Source organism: Anomaloglossus baeobatrachus, chromosome 1, assembly GCF_048569485.1.
Source record: "Anomaloglossus baeobatrachus isolate aAnoBae1 chromosome 1, aAnoBae1.hap1, whole genome shotgun sequence".
NCBI classification, from domain to species: domain Eukaryota; kingdom Metazoa; phylum Chordata; class Amphibia; order Anura; family Aromobatidae; genus Anomaloglossus; species Anomaloglossus baeobatrachus.
This window is the reverse complement of record NC_134353.1, coordinates 906,131,930-906,146,412: the sequence shown is the minus strand read 5'-3', so window position 1 is coordinate 906,146,412 and position 14,483 is coordinate 906,131,930. Positions and strand designations below refer to the sequence as shown.

Genomic DNA, 14,483 nt, shown 5'->3' with positions numbered 1-14,483 from the left:
AGAGTGAAGGGGGCAAATGCCAATGATGGTGTTGTGTCGACAACGTATTTGTAACGCTTTCTGGGTGTAAAAACCATGGCGAGGTGTGCTCAGACCAACATGCATCTGATACACAACAAAAAACACAAGAAAAGGGGGGCACTAGGGACACAAAAACAACGGGAGGCCCTGGAATTAGTGAGAGGGGTAGGTGGGCACCTCCTCTCCTCACCAGTCCCTATACAGTCTCTGCAACTGTTGCTAAACAGGAACCTGAGACCCTATAGTAGGCTTGACTAGTGAGGGGCAGATGGGGTTCACTAGACTTCACTGCTGCACTAACAACACATCAGGTAAGAAAAGACAAACGCAGGGAAAAAACAGCCAAAAGGATATAGCCTGAGCACAGGAACTACAACTGCAGAACCTTCCTCCAAGGCGGCCAGAGTCCAAATAACTTTGTATCTTCAGCAGGGATTGCTGGGATACACTACTATTTAAAGCTGAAGGGCATGACTACTTAGTAAGTGCAGGTGATTACTCAGCAAGGAACTGCTTGGAAAAGCTGCAAGAGGAAAAACTGACACTTAACCACTTCAGTGCCAAGAAAAACGAAACCCATTTAAATGTAGAGAGCCAGATGAGAGGCTCCAGACTAAAGGCTGTGACTGGTCTCTACATGCATGGAGACGAACGTGACAGTATCATTGCGTGTTTCTTGCCAAAATGATTTTTTTTAATTGTGTGGGGACCACGGGGGAACACTATTCTCCTTAAGGAGACTTTGCAAGCCAGTCTGGCTGCCAGGTAAGGGGACTTATAGCTGCAATGCCCCTCTGGGAAATATTCAAATTGTCTCTCCAGTAAAGGAGACAAACTCTAGCACAGCGCCACCTATTGGAAGTAGCGATCCTAAAAGTCACAAGTGGATTTTCGACAATCCTTTGCAATATGACTCAGGATATATAAGCCAGATCAGAATCCCAATTTGCAGACACGGTGTTTCGGGGTGCTTGCCCCTCGTCAGTGCAAAGTATGGGGGTGTTGGACATTTTCAGGTCATTCTTAGGTTATGTGTATTCCAAATGGATTTTTACTCTTTTATCATATTCCATTATTATAATTATATCATGGTTCCTAATAGTCAATAACTAATGAAGAAAGGGAAAAGAAATGTAAGACGTGCCCCAGTATAAACAGTCTCGGGATCCCCTAAATGATTAGTTGGGAATTTGTCCTCTTTCCTGACTGATCTATTTTTGGGAAATATCCCCCATAAAATAACAGCTCTGGAGCACTTTTTCTTTGTCATTCTATACTCTTTCTTCTGGAAAAGCGTAAAAGACCTGGGCTCTGCTATTCACCTTGTCGATGGTACATCACCCTTATCGCACTGTCCAGTCCATTACTCCTGATGGGGTTAGAAAAATACGCGGTGCCTGAAATCCCCCTGACACCAAACCCCATAGGCAGTCGTGTATCTTTTGTTTGTGGGGTTTATTTCCATATTTTTTACATACGACAGAACATATTGAGCTGTATATTGGATATTCTGGGTTTGGTAGGGAGTCCTATGCCATAAAACCTCTAAATTTAGTTACTTTTTTGCTGGAGCCAGTTGAGTATTTTGAGCATTTCCCCATGAGCAGGTAATCTACGGGGAATGGCGTGGAAGGGTGACCTATTTTATCTGTTGTGCCCTCCCATCTCTTTCTGAGCTCGATTTCTTGCATTTTCTAAGATATTTTTTACATGAAATAATGTGCTGCACATTTTTAGATCTTGTGGACCCTGACTTTGCCTTTCACGTCTTTTTGGTCCAACGTCTAATTATAACTGAGAGTGTTGAGGTCCGCTTCCATGGACTTACCAGCGGCATGATACGACCGCTGATCGGTAAACTTTTACGGCTTGGCAGTGGTTTGACTTCCTATTTACATCGGCAGACCAAACCAAACGGTGTGCACTGAGCGACCTAGGATGCCATGGATTTTGGAAGTGCGAGTTCTACGCTTAAGACCGCTTTACACGCTATGATTTATCTGACGATCTCATTAACGATGTGACACGCCCAGATCATAGTTACGATTTGCCGGGATCGCACATAGGTCGTTTATTAACGGTCACACGTAACGATCTCACAAGCAACAGCGATATATTGTTTGACCGGTTGTGTGGATGATGTTCGTCGTTTGCAGGGTGTCAAACGTAGTAATATGTCTGCTGCGTTCCAAACGATGAACAATATTTTGAAACTGAATGACGTGTCAATGATCAATGATTTTCAACCTATTTGCGAGTCGCACGTAGGTGTCACACGCAACGACGTCGCTAACGATGCCGGATGTGCGTCACGGAATCCGTGACACCGATGACATATCGGCAGATAAATCGTAGCGTGTAACGCCGCCTTTTCACCGGACGATTCACCATCGAGTATGATAATACTTAATGCTCACCTGATGAGCGTTTCGTTCATTCATCCGGTGATCAGCAGCCTGTTTACGTGGCAAGGCAGTCGGGAAACGAGCGATTTTAACAATGCTTGTTCTTGCTTATCTTGCAGTGTAAATGTCCCTTCTAAAAGGAATTGGTCACCAGGTTTCTCCATATAAAGTACGGCCAGCGCCTATAAGTCCTCATACACAGCATTTTAGAATGCTGTATATACAGTATGTCCTCAATCCGCTCTGCAAGGCAAAAAAAAAAAAGATCTTTTACTATACTGAACAGCGGAGTGGTCCGGTTTGATGGGCGTACCTGGTTTTGTTTCGGTGCCGCCTGTCTTCTTATGATCACCATCTCTCTTACCTTCGTTGTGTGGATGATGTGTCCTACATCATCCACACAGTGTCTTACATCCCTCTCCTGCAGACTTCTCTCAGCCCTGACAAGGGCTTTCACTCTATGTGCGGGGAAGTACCAAGCTAGAGGCGAAAGGTAAGAAGGGAAGGGGACCCCTACGTCTAGGGAAGGGGGAGATGGTGACCCCTGACCAAACCTACTGCTGGTCCCTAGGGTCCCTCACCACCCTATAGGTTAGGATAGGATAGGTTCCACGCCTATGCGCTGAGCCGGACGCCTGACCCTAGGTATCCGCAGTGCTGGGCTCTAAATAGGGAATGGGTGTGATGAGCTCTTCGTCAATCCCACTAAACACTATAGAAGACACAAGTAGGACACAAGGGGAAAATGCATGAACTACTTATCCACAGATGACTTAGGCAGGAGTTCAGCAAAGCTCCAGCAACGATATCACAGATGAGAGCAAGCCACCTGCTTTCAACCAAGGTTTGAAAGAACTGAATGATATCACCAGCAGCAGTCCAACGAAGAAGGGAGTATTTAAGCACCAAGAGACTACTCATTATTAACAGCTGGATGGAAGTGCAGCTCCTGCTGGGTCCAAAAGGGGGGAGATGAAAATTCAGCAGGAAAGCTACCTATACCAATTAATATTGACAGCAGGAACAATAGAAAGTCAGTGAGCATTCTGCGCAGCCAAACGCTATGACCTTCTATTGCCAGAAACCACATGACAGTCTATCACCCGTGACACAAGGGCAGAAATAAAGTATTGCAGTGCGCATGCGCTGGTGCTCTTAGGCCTTTCCTTGTGCATGCGCACTACAGTACTTTGCTCTGTCCTCAGTAGGATAGAGAGAATTGGCCTGTGCAGGAGCCCGATGTAAGACACTGTGTGGATGACATACAACGCGTTATCCACATGAAGAAAGAAGGAGGATGAGGATCGCAAGAACAGATCAGATGCCAGATCAAGACCAGTGATGCTCATCGGACCGGACTGCAGCGTAGGTGAGTATAGTAACAGGTTTTTTCCTTGCCTTGCCGAGCGGATTGGGGACATATATACAGCATTCTAGAACACTGTATATGAGGATGCTGGCCATACTTTATATGGGAAAAATCTGATGGATTCAATTTTCCAGGAGGATATCACAGAGGAACAACCCAATGTACCCCTATTAGTTTTTTTAACAGATCACAAAGGTGTGCACAAATCAGGAGGAAAGTTCACAGTTTACTTACTCTTTAATCATCCATATACATTAGGGAAAAATTGGCCTGCCTATCAATTTCGGTGAGAGCAGCAGCCCCTCTCGTGTCTGGCAATCTCCCATCTCTCCCCCAACAGATGTTATTAGGGAAAAGAAGGATCGAGAAGTTGAATTTCAGTGCCTGATCCCTGTGTTCTGTGCGGCCACCAGAGGCGTCTGGAATTGAGTTTTCTCCTCAGTAATAACATATGCATGCTCAGTCAAATTGAGCATGCAAGTGTATTATAGTTGCAAACAATATTGAATTGTCCCAGCTGTTAGGATATAATCCCATCAGAGTTTATGTAAAACCCACTGAAAAGTGGGGCAGTTTAAACATCACTATTGTAACACCATCATTGTTGGTAAGGTTAGTGTCTGGGGTTGGAGGGCATAGCTGTCAGGTGTAATCAGTTTGCTTGCACATGGGGGATGACAAGAAAAAAGCTGTTGGACAAATTCTATATTTTTCTGCAACTACCATCAAATATGTTCTCCACAAGAGAAGATGGAGTAAATTGCAGTTCCTTCTGCCCCCGCAGAGCCGTCCTTTGTGTCAGAGCTGTCATTTTCCTGGATTATTTCCAGTATTAGTGGTTTAGCATCACTACTGGTAATAGCTCCATTTACACATCCAGACCGGAATCAAAAGCTGTGAAGTCTACCCGTCCACGACACCTAGTCATGTTACATCTCATAATAGACGTCAGGCGATGAGCACTTACAACGCCGATACTATTCACATCGTAGACAAACCTGTCGGAGTGTAACGTGACACGGGCTGTTCTCTTGCACCCCAGCATGCCACAGGAAAGAGGGGGTGGTCCTGGCTGAGTGTGTGGACTTGTGTCGTGAGGGTGATTCGCTCCTGTAGGCCATATGCTGCCAATGGCTTTGGCTGGCCAGGATCAGATGTTAACTGAACAAAATAAGGAGACCACCAGTTCTTAAAACAGTCTTTTACTTAAATGTAACTTGACAAGCACAGTACAGGGAATAGCAGGCATACATCTTCTCGGACATTTCTTGCTCAATACAAAGCATCACCTCCAATAGTCCCTCCACTTCTTCCAACCTAGTTGTTCCGGTCCTCATTAGTTCCAGTTGTTTCTCCACCACCCATCTCAATATCACAACACCGTCTGTGAGAGTCGTTCCGTCCCATTATGCGACTCCACGTCCAGTTTTCCTTGCGAAGGAGATAGGTTACCACTATGGCTGAACCCCAGCCTCATGGTTCTGACACTTTCGGAACATCCGCCCAGGGTTCCCATTTTGTCTCACGTACTTTTTGAGCAGGCCGTTCAACTTCTCAAATCATAGACTATCTGGAGCCTCGATCCTGAGTGTCCTGTATAAGGAATTGACTACCCCAGCCGCTAGTTCACCATGCTGACCCAACTACGCTGTATTCTTCATGTACCATGACATCCATGTTATGCGGCATTGTTGAGCACTCAGAAACACGTCTGCTCTACCCGCAGGCTAATCCCTGTCTGATGTTCTAGGAGGAAACCTATTACTTTCCCTGTATACTAATCCCTCGCCTATAGGCTAGTCCCATCTTTAACTGTGTCTGAACCTACAGCATGTTGTTGGGCAGACTTGAACTTTTACCTACATTTCTATACACACGCATCATATTGCTCTGCATTACCACATCCTACAGAACACTGCTATGCCTTACACTATACAGGAACATTTCATATTTACATTATCAACACTGCTACATCTTACACATTATACATTCCTATCTTATATTATTAACACATATCTCTATCATGTATTACATTACCCAGCAATGATGCAATTGTGTCTTTGGGGGGGAAACATTACCATAGGTCAACCTCCTTACATTACTACCCTCTTAAACGATGGTCATCGTCGACCATCCAATGAACCTGGAATACGCCGAAGAAGTACCCAAAACACATACAGTAAATGAACAAAAGTTTCTGCTATGGGGGTAGAAATGTCCTCCCCTTTTTCGGGTCAGCACAATCCCGGACAAAGACCCATACTTACATCTCTTAGAGACATAGACCTGCCCCTACAACCTGTTGAAAGACAAACATCCACCCCCACTTCCTGTTGAGAGACAGAAACTCGCCACTACCTGTAGAGAGACAGAGACCCTTTCCATTTCCTGTAGAGAGACAGAGACCCGTCCCACTTCCTGTAGAGACAGAGATCTATCCTACTTCCTGCAGACAGACAGATACCTATCCAACTTTCTGTAGAAACACAAAGACCTCTGCCACTTCCTGTAGAGACACAGAGACCTCTCCCACACCCTGTGGAGAGACAGAGATCTATCCCACTTCCTGCAGAGAGACAGAGTCCTCTCCCACTTCCTGTAGAGACACAGAGACTTCTCCCACACCCTGTAGAGAGACAGAGATCTATCCCACTTCCTGCAGACAGACAGCTACCTATCCAACTTTCTGTAGAGACACAGAGACCTCTCCCACTTCCTGTAGAGACACAGAGATCTATCCCACACCCTGTAGAGAGACAGAGACCTTTCCTACTTTCTGTAGACCCACAGAGACGTATCCCACACCCTGTAGAGAGACAGAGACCTCTCCTACTTCCTGTATAGACACAGAGACTTCTGCTACTTCCTGTATAGATACAGAGACCTCTCCCTGACACCCTGTAGAGAGACAGAGATCTATCCCACTTCCTGCAGAGAGACAGAGACCTCTTCCACTTCCTGTAGAGACACAGAGACCTCTCCGATTTCCTGTTGAGAGACAGAGACCTATCCCACTTCCTGTAGAGACACAGAGACCTATCCCACTTCCTGTTGAGAGACAGAGACCTATCCCACTTCCTGTAGCGACACAGAGACCTATCCCACACCCTGTTGAGAGACAGAGACCTATCCCACTTCCTGTAGCGACACAGAGATCTATCCCACTTCCTGTAGCGACACAGAGATCTATCCCACTTCCTGTTGAGAGACAGAGACTTGCTCTACTTCCTGTAGGGAGACAGAGACCCATCCCACTATCTGTAGAGAGACAGAGACCCATCTCCACTTGCTAGGATCTATGTCGGTATCTTTGCTGTTAGAGATGGATTACACTTGACAAAAGGCTAAACAGAAGTGAGACACCTAGTATCTGGCACTTTGGAGTAATTTTCTTCGGGTAAACAAGTTAGTAGCAATTTTGTTAGTCATTGCTTAGATTATCAGATGAGCCTAAGGTTACAACAATGACCGTTTAATACATATACCATGGACAGGGGTTTTCTTATTGAGAGAATCCCCTAAAGGTCTCAGTAGGCCCTGGATGGTTGCAGAACCGACAAGGAATGTGTAAGAGGATGTCAGGAGGAAAAGCTCTTGGCTAGACAAGTGTTTGAACTCCAGCAGGTGAAGGTGTATGGTTCCCTTGAGTCATCTTTTTGCCCTAACACCATGTCCATGTCTTGTCCGTGCTTTGTCTGTTGCAAACACATATATTTTGGCTTAGAACAAGCACCTGACCTACAGGAATATGGGGCTCCTGGGAACAATATCATCGAGGCCCTTCAGCTCCGTAATGTGGATGGTATTTGCTCAACATTTATAGTCAGGCGGCTGGATGCAACAGTTCTTTATGAATTAACTGTTTCTCTTGTCTGTCTGTTTTAAAAGGTTGTCCATGAAATCAGAAATTACCCTTATCCGCAGCTTCATCTCCTTGCCCTCCAGGGTCTCAGTCCAGCGCGGCATACGTCTGCTGTGAGGGAAAGCTATGAAGTGAGTAGCTTCCAGCTTCACATGAATGTGTTCAGGACAATCTGACATTCATATCCAATCCTAGAGCTTAGTGCACCCTAAATGCGAGAGAGGGACCATCCATAGTGACTTCTGTGTGCATGACAGTCCGTACAGCCATGGTAGTGTGTCCAGTCCACTTTGCATGTGCTCTTCATGTGACGTGTCATGGAGTGGTGATCCATCCATCCATCCATCCATCCATCCAAGTAGCTACAAGTGTATGAATGACTGTCTTTCTAGTCTATCCCCTGCCCCACAATCCTTCCATCCATGTAATCCATACATTAATGTTAAAGTCTATATTATAAACTGTCGTAAAACAATACCTACTCAGCCTGAAAGGCTTCCAAAATTCCATCTAGTGCTATAAGGATTGCCTGCAGCGCTCATGTGACTTAAAGTGGTATTTCCATCTTTAAGATCCTATCCCTCTATATAGTAGGTGTAATAATAATAATATTAGGAAAAACCTCCAATTAGAAATGTAGTATAGTTTTCCTGATTAGCTGTATATCATACCTCATGTGCAGGGCATTGCAGGACCTTAGGTATCCATAGATACAACCACCCACATAGTAACAGGTAGTTAGTTAGTTGGTAATTGTCACCATACCACCATAGATATCTAAAGTCCTGCATTGCCCTGAACACGAGGTAAGTGACATAGCTAAACAGGAGAACTATACTACATTTCTAATTGGAGGTATTTGCTATTATTATTATTATTATTATTATTACACCTACAGCATATTGGGATAGGATCTTGGAGATGGGACTAGCCCTTTAACCATGTCACACGAGCACCAGGAAACCAGGCATTGGAATAGCTTGAATGGCGCAAGTATGGGAGAAGGATATAAGCATTACTCTTTTTTCTCAGGGTTCTTGGTCATTTAAAGGGAACCAACCAGCAGGATTTTCATATATAAAGTAAAGCCAGTGCTATACTGGCACTAGGATGCTGAATGTAAGCATAGCTTTTGCTCTGAGATTGGATGTTTTATATCAGACATACAGTATGTGCAAGTAGAGTTCCAGCAATGCACTGCTATTTGATTGACAGGTGCAACAGGAAGTGAATATGTGGGTCGGGTCTAGCTAGCGATTCCCGCCCCTGTCTGCTTGCCTGGCCTTCCTTGCCTTTGTCACTGTCATAGACGGTAATTCCAGCACAGGCAGATAGACAGGGGCGGGAATAGATAGCAAGACCCCACCCACATATTCCTTGCCTGTTGAACCTGTCAATCAAATAGCAGTGCATTGCTGGAACTTTACTTGCACATATTTCTGCAATAAAACATTCAATCTTTGAACAAAAGGTATGGTTACATTCAGCATCATAGTGCCAGTATAGCACTGGCTTTACTTTATATATGAAAATTCTGCTGGTTGGTTCCCTTTAAAGGGAACCTGTCAGCAGAAATGTCCCCTAAAACCTAACAGATTCCCCCTCTGCAGCTCCTGGGCTGCATTCTATAAAGGTCCCTGTTATGATTGTGCCCACTTTCTGACCGAAAAAAAGTGTTTATAAAGTTGTACCTTTTTGGCTTCTGATTCTGTAAATCCGTCACGGGGGCGGGCTGCCTGATGGCCGTTATTCTGCCCCCTGGTCCTGTATGCCGCCCCCATCGCTGATTTCAATACTTCTGGACGCCGCCCACTGCTCCAGCCATCCCCGCGCATGCCCAGTGCCCATCTCTCGGGGATGAGCACTGTGCCCAGCGTCACGTGCACGCAGGGTTAAGATTATGGGCGGTGCTGTGATGTTTATTCCTAAGCAACCGCCCATAATCGCGGGACCGCGCTTTCGGTGTAGTCACTGCTCCGCGCTCTTCCCATCTATTTCCTGCCTCGGGGCAAGATGGGAAGGAGGCGAAGTGAGGTCAGCAGCAGCGCGCTTGCGCAGAAAGAAGCAGGCCGAGGGGGAAAGCGCGGTCCCGCGATTATGGGCGGTTGCTTAGGAATAAACATCACAGCACCGCCCATAATCTTAACCCTGCGTGCACGTCACCAGCGGTGACGCTGGGCACAGTGCTCATCCCCGAGAGATGGGCACTGGGCATGCGCGGGGATGGCTGGAGCAGTGGGCGGCGTCCAGAAGTATTGAAATCAGCGATGGGGGCGGCATACAGGACCAGGGGGCAGAATAACGGCCATCAGGCAGCCCGCCCCCGTGACGGATTTACAGAATCAGAAGCCAAAAAGGTACAACTTTATAAACACTTTTTTTCGGTCAGAAAGTGGGCACAATCATAACAGGGACCTTTATAGAATGCAGCCCAGGAGCTGCAGAGGGGGAATCTGTTAGGTTTTAGGGGACATTTCTGCTGACAGGTTCCCTTTAAGGAGAGGTTGTCCAAATAGTGGACATCTCCTTAAAATCGGAACTCTTAACTCGTAAACTTAACTGCAGGTAAACCCAATAAGAGATGAGCAAATCTTACCAAATTCTAATTTGGCAATTATGCTTAAATTCAACATCTGTTGATGCAAATTTACTGTGGCCCAATTGCTGGTAAAGAAAAGCACTAGAAAAAATAATATACTTATCTGTACAGCTGATTTACCTTCTAGCCTGGTCCCCACTTACTCCCTCTGGCGCCGGTCTGCTCTTCAGTCTTCACTATAGCGCCTTTTGTACTCACTAGTAGAGATGAGCGGTGTTCGAAGCGAACCATTCGCAAATTTCAAATTCGAGTTGTTTTGGGCGGTGTTCGAGTCGTTCGACGAACTGGAACGATTTGCTTCACGTTTGATAGTTCGAGTTAACGTTCAATAATGGTTCGATTACCAAAAGTGTGGCATTTCACAGTACGGCTATGTGCGCACGTTGTGCATTTTCATGCGTCCTGCGTCCCCAGCACAATTCCTCTCTCTTTCCTACTCACCGATCAGCTGCACGGCTGTCACAAAGCTCCGGCGGCTGCCGCTCATTATTCAATTTGGTATTTCCTGCTTTCCCCGCCCACCGGCGCCTATGATTGGTTGCAGTCAGACATGCCCCACGCTGAGTGACAGCTGTCTCACTGCAACCAATCACAGCCGCCGGCGGGTGGGTCTATATCGTGCAGGAAAATAAATAAATAAATAATAAAAAAAAAAACAACCTACGGTTCCCCCCAATTTTGATACCAGCCAAGATAAAGCCACACGGCTGGAGGCTAGTATGGTCAGGATGGGGAGCTCCACGTTATGGGGAGCCCACCACCCTAACAATATCAGCCAGCAGCCGCCCGGAATTGCCGCATCCATTAGATGCGACAGTCCCGGGACTCTACTCGGCTCATCCCGAATTGCCCTGGTGCGGTGGCAATCGGAGTAATAAGGTTAGGTTAATCATGACAGGCGTCTCCCCAAGATACCTTCCATGATTAACCTGTAAGTGAAAGTAAATAAACACACACAACTAAAAATCCTTTATTTGGAATAAAAGACAACCCCCCCCTCTTTTACCACTTTATTAATCCCCAAACACTCATGGAGGTCCGAAGTAATCCACACGACGCTTTCAGCACTGCTACATGAAGCTGACGGGGAGCGCCGTAGAACATGACCGCTCTGTGTCAGCTCCACGCAGCAACTGAAGTGAGCCACGCTGTCACCGGAGACTTCACTCAGGTAGTGCTGGGGTGTGTGCGGGGATGATGATGAGTGCGGTAGTGCCGGGGTGTGTGTGCTGATGATGATGGGGGCGGTAGTGACTGCGTGTCTCTCTCTCTCTCTCTTTCTCTCTCTTTCTCTCTCTCTTCTCTTCTCTCTCTTCTATCTCCTCTCTCTTCTCTCTTTCTCTCTCTCCTCTCTCTCTTCTCTCTCTCTCCTCTCTCTTCTCTCTCCTCTCTCACTCTCTTCTCTCTCTCTTCATTTTCTCCCCTCTCTCTCTCCTCTCTCTCCTCTCTCTCATTCTCTCTCCTCTCTCTCATTATCTCTCCTCTCTCTCCTCTCTCTCTTTTCTCTCTCTTCTCTCTTCTCTCTCCTCTCTCTTTTCTCTCTCTCGCCTCTCTCTTCTCTCTCTCCTTTCTCTCTCTTCTCTCTCTCCTTTCTCTCTCCTCTCCCTCTCTCCCTTCTCTCTCTTCTTTCTCTCACCTCTCTCTCTTTTTTCTCTCTCTCTTGTCTCTCTCTCCACGTCCGATGGCTGCAGGACCTGGCGATGATCAGCTGATGCGGTCACCTGACGGAATCAGCTGACACAATAAGTCGAGTGGTGAGGTGATTGGATCCGGATTGGACGGCGCGATACCCTTGACCCAGGATTACTGCGGAGGGGGAGGGGTCTTTATTTCAATAAAGATGGAGTCACTAATTGTGTTGTGTTTTATTTCTAATAAAAATATTTTTCTGTGAGTTGTTTTTTTTTTAATCTATACTATAAATTCATGGTGGCCATGTCTATTTTGGCGTGACACCATGAATTTCGGGCTTAGTACCATCTGAGAATACAAAGCTGGCATTAACCCCTTTATTACCCAGCGAGCCACCGCCATCACGGCCGTTGGACGAGCCAAATAAAGTGCCTGGAAATGGCGCTAAGAAACAATTTCCAGGGGTAGCTGTGGGCTGCCGAGAATCCCAGCCCCCAGCTGCCTGGCTTTACCTGACCGGCGATCAAAATACGGTGGGAGCCCGTGCATTTTTTTTTTTAACTATTTTCTTAAATAAAAAAAATTAATGGGCTTCCCTGTATTTTGATTGCCAGCCAAGGTAATGCCAGGCAGATGGGGGTGGCAACCCGTAGCTGTCTTTTTTATCTGCGCTGAGAATCAAAAATACCGCAGTGCGCGACGTCATTTTTTTTAATGATTTATTTTTACAGTACTTGATGTCAGGCACTCAAAATACAGGGAAGCCCATTTTTTCTAGTTATTGAAATAAATAATTAAAAAAAAAATAAGTGGGCTCCCGCTGCATTTTTTGTATTGGTAGCTAAGGGTAATCCAAGCAGCTACTGGCTGCTTACCCCCCACTGCTTGGTGTTACCTTCACTGGCAATGGAAAATCCAGGGAAGCATTTTTTATTTTTTTTAAGTTTTTTGCCAAAAAACAAAAAAAAAAAAATCACGTGGGCTTCGCCATATTTTTGTATGCTAGCCAGGTACAGCAGGCAGGTACGGCTTCCCCCAACCCCCAGCAGCCTATTTGTACCCAGCTGGGAACTAAAATATAGGGAAGCCCTTTTTTTAATTATTTCATGAATTTCATGAAATAATTAAAAAAAAAAACGACATGGGCTTCGCCACATTTTTTGTTTCCAGCCAGGTACAACTGTGCAGCTGGGGATTGGAATCCACAGCATAGGTTGGCCCGAGCTTTCTGGGTCCCTCCGTTGCGAATTGCAGTCCGCAGCCGCCCCAGAAAATGGCACTTTCATAGAAGCGCCATCATCTGGCGCTGTATCAAACTCTTCAAACAGCCCTGATGCCGGGTGGCTCGCTGGGTAATAAAGGGTTAATATTAGCTTTGTTTTACTAGCTAGTATTAAGCCAGAGATTCTTAATGTCAGGCAAGTTTGACCTGGCCATTAAGAATCTCCAATAAAGGGTTAAAAAAAGACACCACACAGAGAAAAAATACTTTAATAGAAATAAATACGCAGACACACTTAGAGACTCCATGTTTATTACTCCCTCTCAACCCTCCACGATCCTGGTCTTCTTTCTCCTTCAACCCATGCAGGTCTGCTACATCAGACAGCACTGCATGGGAGGAAGACGCTGCTGCTCCCGTGCAGTCTAATCACTCAGTGAGTGAGCAGAGGCTGCGGGTTGGTAAGCGGTGACGTCACCGCTGCCACTGTTGCAATAGTAACCTGAAAGGCGGGTTACTAAAGTAACGGTGATCTCTGATAACCTGATTCCCGGCGCCGCTATTCACCAGCTGTGGTATCCAGTCCCTGCATGTGGGCTGAGTCTGTAAAGAGCGTCGACATGCAGGAACGAAGGCAAGAAACCTGTGGAAAAAAAGCGCATAGGGTCTTACCCTGATAAACAGGGGGTATAGTGAAGAGTAATCCTACTCACCTATTAGAGTTGTGAAAGGCACAACTCCTGTAACCACATATATAGATCAATGGCAGCAGTAACCCGATTGGCAGATAACAGAGAGAGATAGCGGAGATGGGTTTTTAAAAACCGCGCCAGAGATCCCAGATGTAAACTTGATCAATGTACACTTTATTTCGGCATAGGTCTACGCGTTTCAGGGGTCTCAGCCCCCTTCCTCAGGACCAGCAAGCACAAGATACATCAAATCTGCAGAGTCACATGCATACAGACAGTATATACCCAGTGGAACATCAAAGCACTCATTTTTGCGCTCACTATTAAATCATTCCATGGGATATATATGTTGTTTTTCCATTACACCATCATCTATTCCGTATATAATTAATATTGGGATAGATCTTCTCATTTTTTACATTTTTTTAGTAGTTTCCTTTTTCTACGGTTTCTTCACTTTCCTTAGATCATGAACTTTTACCGCACGACGTTCTGGCTGTGTGGTCTAACTGCTTCACATTCCTTGGTCCTCATGAAGATTGATGGCCATGATTAGGTGTGGGTTCTATACCCTCTCACTGCGGTGTGAATTCTAATATGGTCTGGGACACAATTAAACACATATATATGTATGGTTATACATTTTTTATTCATCGGTGATACATTCATGTTTTATGTTAA

At 45.7% G+C, this 14,483-nt stretch overlaps 1 protein-coding gene across 1 annotated transcript in view; it reads left to right on the top strand.

Annotated features, from left to right (window-relative positions):
* ARK2C (arkadia (RNF111) C-terminal like ring finger ubiquitin ligase 2C) overlaps window positions 1-14,483 on the top strand; it is a 214,631-nt gene that overhangs the window by 175,317 nt on the left and 24,831 nt on the right. The window contains exon 5 of the mRNA XM_075343112.1: window positions 7,684-7,788. Coding sequence (XP_075199227.1) covers window positions 7,684-7,788 — 105 coding nt within the window. The remainder of the gene's footprint in view (window positions 1-7,683; window positions 7,789-14,483) is intronic.